Below are 12,271 nucleotides of genomic sequence, written 5' to 3'. Positions count from 1 at the left end.
TACTTGCTCACCGCACTGTAATTATGCGTTGTACAATATGGCTTTAATCACTTGTGTGGTGGTCATGTATAATTACTGGAGGTAATATTACAGTGTCCTTAATTAACCATCATTTTAATTTTACAGTATTAATACCAGGCCCAGTGGTGTGCTGTGGGGAAGGGAGAGACTTCGCAGTATATCTCATGTGTAAAGTCGATGAGAATAACATTTGTCCTAATTACTCCTACAGGAACTGCGGAAGTATAAGGAAAATGAGAAGGATACAGAGGTGTTAATGTCAGCACTTTCAGCCATGCAGGATAAAACACAGCACTTAGAGAACAGCCTGAGTGCAGAGACAAGAATCAAGCTGGATCTGTTCTCTGCATTAGGAGATGCAAAACGGCAGCTTGAGATTGCCCAAGGTAATGTGGGGATAGTTCAATTCAACACGTAGTGCTGACTGAAATCATGAAAATGTAACAGAAAGACTATCCTACGTCTTTATTTAGGGGTGTGCTACAGCCCGTACTCAGCATTTCAGTTTTCAGTTGGTGTTTGTCTTTTACAACTTTGTGAACGTGAGCCTAAGCCGTGCAGCTGATCAGCTGACCTAATTTCCCCAGGCTATTAAACTGAAGACGATAAATGTCAGGATGGGCATTAATTTAATTTATGAATATTTTCTACATTTTTATAAAACATTACCTTAAAGCTGGAGAACTTCTTTTAAGGAGCTAGAAGATAAAATAATAGCTGCTATCTATTAAGCCCCTGTCCTTGAATCCTAATGGTATTTTATACTCTTGAATAAATACAACCAAAGTGTGGCACGGGGGGGAAATAACCCAACCTGCTTTAAACTGCACACTGGTGGGGTAAGCGTGGACACTGGTGTCTGTGTTGGGCTGGTGTCACTGCCACCAGAGGGAGTGTGACGCCAGTATAAAACCCTGCCCAGCCTGTCCTTTGTTCAGCTGTGCAAACCATGAAGCGAAGTTTAAATAACCTTTTGATTTAGTACCCGTTTAATTTCCTTGCAGAAGTTTGCGTGGTTGCAGGAAAATTTGGTTAGAGCGAGAAATATTCTTTTGTTTCGTTTCTTTTTACTGAGTTTCATAAATTGCTGTAGTGACATTGTGAGTGTGCACAAAGGGGGGTTAGAAAAATGGTGAGAATAGGACAGTTTTGAAAATAAAGTAAATAACACATTTAATAAGCAAATGCTTGTGCTCCTGTGGGGTGGTTGTAAAACGTGAACAGCAAAATGCAGAAAAAAGTTGAGCCGTAGAAATAATCTGGTATTCGGCAGCCGTGAATCCAAACAATGCAAAATCGCATGGGAGTGCTGTGTCTAGGTGTGTTACCTGGTAACTAGAGGTAATTAAACATCGTTCCTCAACACCAGCCCGAGTTAAGTGAGTTGTGGTTTTACTGGTGTCGTGTTAGAGTGCTAATTGTCTTCTGGGCATTCAGCTTCAACAGCTCTGATTGTTGAACAGTTGGTGGAGGGTGAAAACACGCTGCTGGTTCTAAGTGATGTTATTTGCTGTTTTCAGGGCAAATCATTCAAAAAGATCAGGAAATCAAGGACCTAAAACAGAAGATTGCAGAAGTTATGGCAGTAATGCCCAGCATAACATACACTGCAGCCACCAGCACTCTGAGTCCCGTTTCCCCACATTACTCTTCCAAATTTGTGGAGACCAGCCCTTCTGGACTTGATCCCAATGCCTCTGTTTATCAGCCCTTGAAGAAATGAATGCCAATTTTCTTTTTGCCCAGTAATTTTGTCATGCTGAAGGCATCACACAGGAGTGTCTCTTGCAGTCAAGATGAAATTGTATTGTGAGACTGTATTCGTTGTCATTTAAAACAGGATAAAAGAACATCTGGATTGACTAGAACTACCCATCAGTTTTTCTTGTAAATTTTTAGAAAACCTCACAGAACTTTGCAATTTATTTTCCTTGGCCAATGCATTAAAAACAATTCTTGGTTTTCAAGTAGCCAATTTTGCCTTTTTATGTACTCTTGCATGGTTTCCTCTTGAAAAATACAGGGCTTTGCTTGATTTTGAACCCTTTCTTTTTTTTTTTTTTTTTTTTCCCAATAATCTAATTGAATTTGCAGATTCATTCAGAAATAGTGAGGAAAAACCTTTAATTTTTACAGTGAAAGGGTTAAATAATCTAACAAAGCTTTGATTTATAGATGTATTAAATACAAATATGTGATGTTGCAGAAGATAATTTGATTACCCCTCAAAGGACCAAACAAATTTCAGGGGTGTTGTTTAAGGGAAAGAATATGAGAATAGATGATGACGTGACGGTGGTTGTTGTGTGAAATATTTATATTCCCATTGGTGTTTTTAGTCATTGAGAATTGCTAACAGTCTTGTTCACAGTGCCTTGGGAAAAGACATTTCAAGAGGAAACTTGATAGTTTAAACTATTTTTTCCCCCTTCACTGTCATCTAGCTTATATATCAAGCTCATTACAGAGTCTACTGCAAATTGTACATGGTAATTTGGATGTTCATTATAAACCAAGGTTACATCTTCTGTTTATTTTGATATAAACTCAGCAGTGTTCTGTAACTTGCCTTGATTATACTGCATCGTGGAAGGCACAATATTAATACAGGAAGCGTTATTGTGAAGGCGGAACTGTGCAATGTACTGTATACAAGAGACTGTAAAGCTGGCTAATAAAAGCTGCAGTTCTGGGTTTTTTTATTTTATTCAGCTGTGACTTACACTTTATATCACCTTGTGTTTGACAGTTTAAGTGGAGCTGAATATTTTTCAGCTGTTGTGCCAAGGAGTTTTTAAAGAGTTTTAAAGGAAACTCATAAATTGCACAAAGGTGTAAGTTAAAATGTATATTATACATTGATAGAAAATGTTTGCACTGGCAACTTCTGAAGTCTTTCAGACTTTTTGAGGGGGAGAATTGGCGGGGTGGGAAACAAAATTGTACTGGAAACTAGCAGAATTACAAACCCAACGTTATGATTTTGCAAACGTGCAGTGGACTCTGAAAGGACAAAGTTCTTAAAAGAAAAGGATTTATTTTTTTTTAAGTTTCATGTTAATTGGCATGTACGCCTCATTTAAAAAAAAAAAAAAAGGTAGGACATGCAAGTCAATAGAAGTATTAAAGTTTCATCATTTTAATCACAGATATTATTTTGGGATAAAACTAGCTTTAGCCAGGTGTGCATGTTGCTGTCATTTGCATTTTTGAATCATCTTGTGTAATTGTCACCATAAAAGTGTTACTCAGAAATGTCATAGGTTTTTCATCTTTGTGCAAAACATGAAATATTGTCACTGAGGTTTTGTGTTGAAGTTCCCCCATTTTGCTGCCTACTTTGGCACGATTTTTGTTCAATACTTGGTCTTGGCTGCATTCTTTTTTTCTGTGGGGTTTACAAAGAATAAACATTTTCTTGCAGATAAAAAAAAATAAATTTTTTTTCGCCTTTTTAACTGACCTGATTTAGCCTGGTATAAAGAATACATTTTGTTAGAAGAGCACTCTGTTATTCCGGGTAAGTCTTCTCTTTTGCAACAGAGCTTCTGTGAAACAGAAGGAAGAACAGATGTTTTTTGTACTCTGTGTATAAACTTAGCAAGTTACCCTGTCTGTGGGCTCTAAAAAAGAAAAGGAAAAAAAAAAAAAACCCGAACCCAAACAGGTAAATTTCTCCAGAATTGCAAAAGTATGTCTGTTAGTTTAGCCTTTGTTCCTTTCCAGCTATTCTCCTTACTACAAAAGAAAAGCCAAGAGGATGATTTGGAGGTTTAAGCATTGTCCTTATCTAGACCAAAAGAAAGAGCAACTTGTTCCTGGTTAATTCTCTTAGCAGCCACAGTTCCTGTTGTAAAATTTTTTACTGGGAATCCTGCAGTTGTATTCAGGGTAAGTGAGCTGTCTTTTACATCTTCGCTTTGGTTGTTGCTGCCGCTGGTCCTGGCATGGGTGGTGTTCTCTGCCTGCGTTAAGCCTCCAGGTAAATTTTTTCAGGTACCAAAAAAATCCAACCTCAATTATTCTGTGATTCTGCTGCAAGCACTGCCAGAACATCCCAGTTCCTTGAGGACACACATTTATTTTTTTTTTTCTTCTTCTCGAGGCACTACTAGCCTGACATACACATAGATCATTTCCTAATCAAAATACATTATAGATAAGTTTGCAATTTTAACAGATCACATTGCAGTGCAGCAGAAGTTGTGTTCTCTAGTCCCCTCCTCAGTTCAAATGGAAATGTTCCTTTAGGAAATGGGAAAGTATCTGCGGGCAGCAGTCTGCTGTGCAGGATAAGTGGAGTGAGTGCAAATAGATAATTTAAGCACTTGGATCTTTAAATATTTAAATGTCTGAAATGGAAAATATCTTAATGACTCATCATAAATTGTACTTGCAACATTAATGTATGGGGAATTTAAGAACATAAGACTGCAGAAGGGTCACCTAGGATATTTTGTTTTTTCTACAATCAATTTTGAAGTAATACTGTGGAATAAATAGAGAGATCTGCCAAAGAAAAACTGAAGTATCCACAACTTTCTCCAGCTAGCATAAGTCTAGGAAGAAAAGGTAATGGAAAGACAGGACCTCTTTGTAATGGTTTTAAGCACCTCGGGGTTTATCCTTACTAAAATTTTAAGTAGAGCGGAAAGCAGTATGTAATTTTATTTTTAATATTTAACGACAAGTTCCTTTATTCATAGAATCTATTCTTTAACTGTGCTAAGATGAACTGGCTTCCCTATCTTAGCGTATTTCATGATGATGGGGAAGGGAAGGCTTAAATGCCTGTATTGAACTCAGTCTTGCATCATCAAATAACTCCCAGAAGGTAAGAAAATTGCTGCTTTGACTGAAACGTCCTTGATGGCCAGGTGGGAATGAAGTGGGAGATACCGACGTTGGTGCGGGAAAGCAGACTGGAATCTGCCTTAAAGGAGCTATTTCCTCTGAAGGGTTTAAGCGGAAAAACCTTGTGGTTTGTTTTTCATTTTCTCTTCCGTAATTGCTAAATCAGATTTGGAAGTTGTTTGCTTACCCCAGCATTGCCCTAAGCGCGCTGGAATCGCACACTGGAGTAACTGGCTCCAAAACAGTTTCTTAGACCAAAAAAACCAACGTACCTTGTGGCATTACCCGATCCTGCCGTTACTGTGTCCAGGAGCTGGCTGCTCCAAATAATGCTGTTATTGATGACGTTTGTATGCAACAGATGGATATTTTTTTTTTTTTTGCAGTTCAAAATAAAAATCAGGCTCCTTCCAATAGCATTTGATAGAAAATGCGCTATTAAAAAGTTTAACACTTTTCTTTTATCGATAGTGCCTGCTTTTGAGAATAAGATTGTTCCCAAGATTAGCATCCGAGAGTGGGAGAGCCTAACCCAGAGCCTGCTTTTGACCTTGTCCGAAGGGCTTTGTGCACCACTGGCACTGAGCACCACTGTGCTGTAGCAATCCATCATCTGCAGCAGTAAGTTGCTGGGGTTTTTTAGTTTTGTTGGGTTTTGGGGTTTTTTTAAAACTTTTAGTCTGTTATTAAATACTTACGTAGGAGTTAGTGTGCGGTGGGGGATGTGTTCCTTTACTGCTGGACACTTTTCTTGTATTGCACTTTGGAAGTCAAGGTCAGAAATAGACCTTCAGCAAGCTAATACATAATAGATTATAAAAATGAAATCTGAGATGCCACGGTATCTTAATTGAATCAGCTTCTATGATGTACTAAAATAATACACAAGCATTTGACTAAAGCATTTCTAATAAAGGAGAATAGGCAGAAAAAGGGGCAAGAATCCATTTCAATCAAGTTCAGATGTAAGGGGCTCATTTACCTATAATCTCTGAGTGGTAATTATGCTGTTCTAGAGCATGTTGTCAGATTCAGAAAATACTAGTTTTTACTGCTGACAATGAAAATCTTTAAACTATATGTCTTACATAATTAACAAGAAATTCTTTCCCATCAAAATTTAGCTGGTATGAACAATAACAGTTTGATTATAAAAAAAATAATCGTGACAGTTAGTGAAAGTGTAGCCTGCTCTCTTTACATTTCTGGAAATGCTCCAGGAGTAGTATATTTTTTGTGGGGAAATGCAGCTTTTTCTCACTCTACCCCAGAGCATGAGCTTAACATCCTTTTCCAAACACACACAGCTGTAACGCCATGCCCTGGTCATAAACCGAGTGTCAGCTTCAGGTGAGTTTTCTTATCCTTGGCTTTCAAGCCATTCCATTCAAAGTCTGATTGAAACATTCCTTATGCAAAATGCATGAGAAGCATTTTAAAGACGATTTAAGATGGTGCTAAAACCAAGGGATTCTTACAAGATTGAAATAACCACCATTTTACAATCTTTATCTCCATAATTGCTCGCTTAATCTGGTGTTTCCTCGTGCGTTTGCTGCTATATCCTAACTTTCATTAACCTTGACTAAACAATTTGGTCTCTTGATGATCTTTTCAGGCAGTCGCTCTATTTTTTTGTAACCTCTTCAGGTCTCTTGTCACTTAAAGCCATCTGTTTATCTGTAATATTATTATTTTTTTTTTAAATAGGCTTAGGTGTTTGGGTTTTTTTCTAAGGCCTCTCTGTGAATTAACTGCCATATAGAATAATTGCAAGCAGTTTTTATCATGAGAAGATTTATGCTTCATCTGCATTTAGTCCCGTGTATCAAAAGCAAACTGAAGCGATTATATAGGGGGTATCCATTCGTTACCCATGGGAATGCATTTCTGTCTGCAAAGTCCCTGGGACTCTGGAGGGCCCCACAGCTGTAAAGAAAATGGATCATATGCCATCCTTGGAGACTTAAGTTTTAAAATATTGAACTGTTTTGATGGGAAAAAAGATTAGAAGTCTTTTTCCTTTTTTCCTTTTCTTTTTTCTTTGGTGATTAGCTTAAAGGAAAAAAAGTATCAAACTACCCCTAAGTCCCAAGTAAATTTGGTTCTGAAACTAAATGTTGTGGTTCGGAGCAGTTTTCCATGAAAATACTTGAGATCTGAAGAGCCCGAAGAGAACAAACACATCTTGGAGTTTTCTGAAGGTGAGAACTTAACGAAAGGGAAAGTACTTCGTGTCCTTTCCCAAACAACCACGAGAGGGCTCAAGATGCTCGGGATGCTCAGGACGCCTGGCGTGAGCTAAGGGAGCAAATCGTGACCATTAGTCACCAACATACTGAAAAAAAAATGCCGTTTCTTTTTAAACAGACATCAAGATGTTATTTCATATTCTTTGCTATGTGAAAGAATAGGAAATTCATCTTGGGAAGCCCGGAGAGCTCAGAAATAGATGGATTTGTGTGATAATAAAAATATAATTAATATGCAAACATTCTTTCCGTGTAGGACTACGTAGATTCAAAGAAAGGGAAGAAAGAAGGCTTTGCTTTAATTCTCCATATCCAGAAGCCTTTCTGTTGCAGAAACCGAAGCAATATAGAACCTTGGCTGAAGTTTGATGCGAAGACTTTCCACACCTATAGCATTTCATCCATGTTCTGGCCATGGGGACAGTTCTGAGCTGCCTTGGCCGGGTGTCTGCCTGCTTCAGCTGCAGCTTCCCGGTAACTCTTTTCCCTCGGGATCACTAATATTACAGCTTAAATGTTTTTCAAAGGCTGGTGGCTATTCGTGATACCCTGCAAGCCATGATGTGTTTGCTATCCCAACGTGTGGGATTGTGACCTCCCATAAAAGAAAGGTAGTATTTAGAAATGCAGGTGAAAAACATTTACGTCCTGGACCAAAGTCTGCTTTGTGACCCAGTAGGTGATTTCTTAGGGCTAAGAACAAGTTGCTGAAATTCCCAATTTGCAAATGGGTACGGCATGTATCCTGACTCAGGTGGCGGAGGTGCTTTAGATTTCTGTTGAGAATAATTATTCTTTTTAAAGTTCAATTTCTAGCAAAAGATGCCCAGCGTCAAAAGTCACTACACTAAAAATACTCTCTGTTTACAAATACTTTTTTTGTAAAAAAAATCTTAGACAAATTAACACTTCATACCAAATTTTAACATGGGGCAGGGAGAAACCACGCCGGTGCTGTAAGATGTCCTGTTAACACCCTGTTGAACCCTGACCTTCGTTCGCTCATTCCTTTGGCTTCCTAATTCAAACGCAATTCTCTGCACCGGTTCCTTCGAACTCTGTGCTGCCTCGTTGCCCGATGTGTGCAGCAATTGCCACGCAGCTGTGCAGCAGGGCTGAGCGAGCCCATGGGTGGGAGGTTATTCTTTTCAGATGAGGAGGAGGCTTACGGAATGAATTTGCTTCCCTCTTTCCCACCTCCCCCTTCCGTTTCGTTATTTTTAGGTTTTGTATTACTTACGTTAGTAGTCTATAAGTAGCGCTTACAAGCCTGGACTAAGCTTGAAGCGGTTGTGCCTTGTGTTCTATGCACACAGACAACGAGGGGGCTTTTTGCCCTGAAGTGCTCAGAGCTTGACTGGACTTGCAAAAGAAGAGGGAGAAATCAATCAAACAAGACGCACAGCAGCATTCCTGTTTTACAACTTGGCCAGCAAAATGCAAGTAAGCGGGGTTTGCTCCCCCTCCTCCACTACATCACAGCCCCTCTGCCGGGGCCAGGTTTGCAGAGGAGCTCAGTGCACACGCTGGTGCCCAGATGGATGCTGAGCTCTTTGCAAAACTCACCATGTGAATTTCGGCAGGTCCGAGCCCTTGGCAACAGTTGGAAACTTGACTAAGACCCAGCAATGCAGCCTTAAACTGCTGCTGCATCCAAAGATTCATGTCCGCCGCTCCGAGGAGTCAGTGTATCAATGTGAGTGCAGAGTATAAAAATGGACCTGCCCTTTCGTAATGGCATTTTTACATATCATTAGCACAACTTTCCAAAACCCACTTGCAGCAAAGCGAGACCTTAAGGCTCTTTCCATCAGTGGACAGCTGGCTTACCAGGTATAAATGATCCCTTTAATGTTTCGCAAAGACACGTCTTTTCCAGATGCCTGTTTGAATTTGCTGGATTTGGTTGAGTATCATTCACCTTTTTTTTTTTTTTTTTTTGTCACTGCACTAAAAAAAAACCTGTACAGTGCAGGTCACTTTTTTAACATGTATTTCTGAGTGCCAGTAACTGTGCCTTATGGGTGCAGGTTGATGCAGCTTGATACTCTTGATTTCGTGGCTCTAATAGTGACATTTTAAAGGGTATTTCCTACTTTCTTTTACTTGGTCTTCATATGGCAATAAAAGTGAATGGCTGGGTGTCTGTCTGCTGCGGCTTCATTTTTAAATCACTCTGCAAATTTGAATTGAATTGGCAGCAAATCAGTAATGCTAACGATATACAAGCTCCTACAATCTTTGAGAAAACAGGCGGTTGAGTAGAGGAGGGGGAGACCATCAGCTGCTGCAGGAAGAGCTCTGTGTAGAGCTTGAGTCTTCTCCACCTTTACAGTTAGTCAGGAGACCCGTATCCACAGGACTGCAGGTCCTACGAGTTAGTGTGTTTGTCCAACTGCTTCGTGGTGAAGCCTATTTAAAACAAACCCAGTTGTACTTGTTAAAACAAAAAGGCTTGGCTGACAGCAAAGGAAGGTTATTCCTTCTCGGGCAGTAGCCTTGCCATTCCTGGTTTGCTTTTCAAGCATCTAATTTGCTCTGATTTGCTGCAAAAACTTTATATTGGGCTGTGGAGGGTCACGGCCAATTTTGAAGGATGTCGAGGAATTAGGATCATTTTAACTTTAGTACCATCTCCCTCATGATGAGTATGTATCCTGGAGGAAATCGTTTAACTTCTTCTCTACTTGCTTACCCATCTGTAAAATGGGGTTTTGTTTCTTGGCTTCTCAGGGAAATATTTTAAAGCTCGCTCCATGTTTATTGCTTCTTTAAAAGTTTAGAGCATTGTTAAAACCCTCAGTATTTCTGAGGGGGACTTCACTGGGCTCAGACAGACAGGAATGCAGAGGGTGCATGGAATACTTTACAGGTAGGAATTGCTCTGGCAGATATTTTGTAAAATATTTGGCTTCCTCCCATGTCTTACCTTGCCCGTAGCAGCAAAACTTCAGTAACAAGAAAAGGAAAACTTAAATATAGGCATATTTTTAACAAAAGAGTTTGATATCTTCTGGTCCCTCTCTTTTTAATTTGTTTCTGATTTACCATAGCTGAAGAAAAAAGGAGGGAAATGCAGTAACGCGATGGAGAACAGCAGGACCCCCACTTAGGCATTGACAGGGAAGAAGCTGGAGGAACTGAAACCGTGAGTTTTACTACATATTATGCCACAAAGTAATGCTTTAACAGTCTGATTCTCACGCTGTGTTTCTAAATGGCAGCAATACTTAGAAAGTCAAAACGCTCCTCAAGTATTCAAACAGAAAGGCAAGAGTTACTCACTGCAGAGAGAGCCTGTTCAATTATCCCACGTGTATCAAACCACTCAAAATGATGGTGCATTATGGTGTTTCAAGCAGAACTTCGCAAAGCCCTGAGCAAGACTAGATTCTGCTCTCAGCCCTGTCGCTGTGACTTGCTGCAAAAAGGGGTTTTTAAACTGAAAATAGGTAAGGCAGCTCCTTGGCTCATAGCAACTGATCTGGGGAGACGTAAGAGGGAGAGGAATTAAACAGGAGAATTTTCTCAGCACTTCTTCCATATTTTTTTCAGTATTGCGTGTTTAATAGTAGTTACATTAACTAACACTTACCGATTCCCTTCTGCCCTTAGCTGGGTTTGCTTTGCAATTTCTTCGTATTTCAGTTGCACCGGCTGTGTGCCTGCCTGCCCTGCTCTTAAATAGATGGTGATCCCAGGCAGCAAAAAAGTAAGGGTAAGAAACCCTGGTGAGTTCTTCCCAGCTCGTGTACGTGATCTGGTTGACTCTCTAGTGAGCATGTGAAACAGCATGTTTATTTGTTCTGTATCACCTAAAAGAGATGTTGGGATTCAAAATCATCCCTAGCAACTGAGCAATGGCATGCTTTGCGGTTCCTCTTGATTTGTTTGGGGGTGTTGGGTGGTTTTTTTATCTTTCAAATTCCTGGGCCTCTCGGCACAACTGCAAAGTCCCACGAGCCAAAGCAACCGCGGAGCTGGGATATCTTGCCTGACAGGTAGAAGTTATTCCCTTCCAGCTGGGCTTTCTGTGCAGCACAGCTCTTCGTTCATTACTTGGCTCTTTAGAGAAGCAGGTGCCTCATTCTAAAGGAGTTAATTTGCTTAGCTGGACCTCTTTCTTCATCTCCTTTGCCTTTTGCAGCCAATAAGCACTTGACAGAGTTTCAGCCCGTTGAAAGTTTGTGGTCAGTCTTGATTGGATTTTGGATTGCACGGCTGCCAGTAATACTATTTCTCAAAGCCCAGGCTTTGAAAATTACTTAGCCTTATGTTTGGCAGTTCAGTTAATAAGTTGCATAATTACAGTTCTAGGAGCAGATCCAGTACCTTTAGAAAGTGCAGTGGAATCTAAATACCTTCTTCCTTCTCTGCCTTGAAATGGTATTAATTTCTTTCTCCTCTAAATGGCAACAGAATTAATTTTGGAGAGACCTGTTGCTTGAAGTGGAGTCAGTGGATTAATAAAAGCGTTAATTATTAAAGCCTGCAAACGGTCCCTAATGATTGTTTGCTGCAAAGTTAATGTTTGATTGGAGAAGGTCATCTGCAAGCCTGAGTAGAAAACCTGCCTCTCTTAATAGCAGGGGAAAGCACAATTACCTTCCCTTCATGATACGCACTGGTGCTCTGTACTACACTCCATCCGATCATCCTAAACAATGAGCTTGGAGGAAGAACTGTTTTGCCATTGGACAGCTGCAACCCAAAAGGTCACACTTTTTAATTAAGTGGGAGCAATTACATCTGTTACTGTGCTTCCTAGAAGGAGGCAGGGGCACCTCATTCTGTATCCCTGCCTGAAAACCACCCTCAGGCTGAGTGAGGGTGGTGGCTCGTGTTTTGCAGCCCAAATAGCTGCACTGCACCATTTCCTGAGAGCTCAATTAACATGTGGCAGATATGCAAAGGAAACGAGTGGATGCTGTGGTTTTGCACCCCTGCTCTGTGCTGAAATGATGCGCAATCAGAAGTGTCTAGCAATGACCGGTGCGCCAAAAACTCAGCCTGCTGCGTGGCTGGGGTGGAGGGGGTCATCCTGAAACCTCTGTGTGCAGTTGCCTCTATACGAGCTTCAGGTGTAATGGAACTGACTGGCACCAGCAGGTACCTTCCCCAAAAGAGATGGGCATCCCATTGCT

The 12,271-nt window shown here is 40.3% G+C and overlaps 1 protein-coding gene across 1 annotated transcript in view; it reads left to right on the top strand.

Annotated features, from left to right (window-relative positions):
• Window positions 1–2,728, top strand: part of MACO1 (macoilin 1) — a 29,117-nt gene extending 26,389 nt beyond the window's left edge. Inside the window, exons 10-11 of the mRNA XM_055704599.1 lie at window positions 233–407; window positions 1,542–2,728. Of these exons, the coding sequence (XP_055560574.1) occupies window positions 233–407; window positions 1,542–1,744 (378 nt within the window). The 3' untranslated portion in view covers window positions 1,745–2,728. The remainder of the gene's footprint in view (window positions 1–232; window positions 408–1,541) is intronic.
• The last annotated feature ends 9,543 nt before the right edge of the window (window positions 2,729–12,271 follow it).

Source organism: Falco cherrug, chromosome 3 (genome assembly GCF_023634085.1).
Source record: "Falco cherrug isolate bFalChe1 chromosome 3, bFalChe1.pri, whole genome shotgun sequence".
Classification (NCBI taxonomy): domain Eukaryota; kingdom Metazoa; phylum Chordata; class Aves; order Falconiformes; family Falconidae; genus Falco; species Falco cherrug.
The sequence above is the reverse complement of the archived record's forward strand: the minus strand, read 5'-3'. Positions and strand labels throughout refer to the sequence as shown.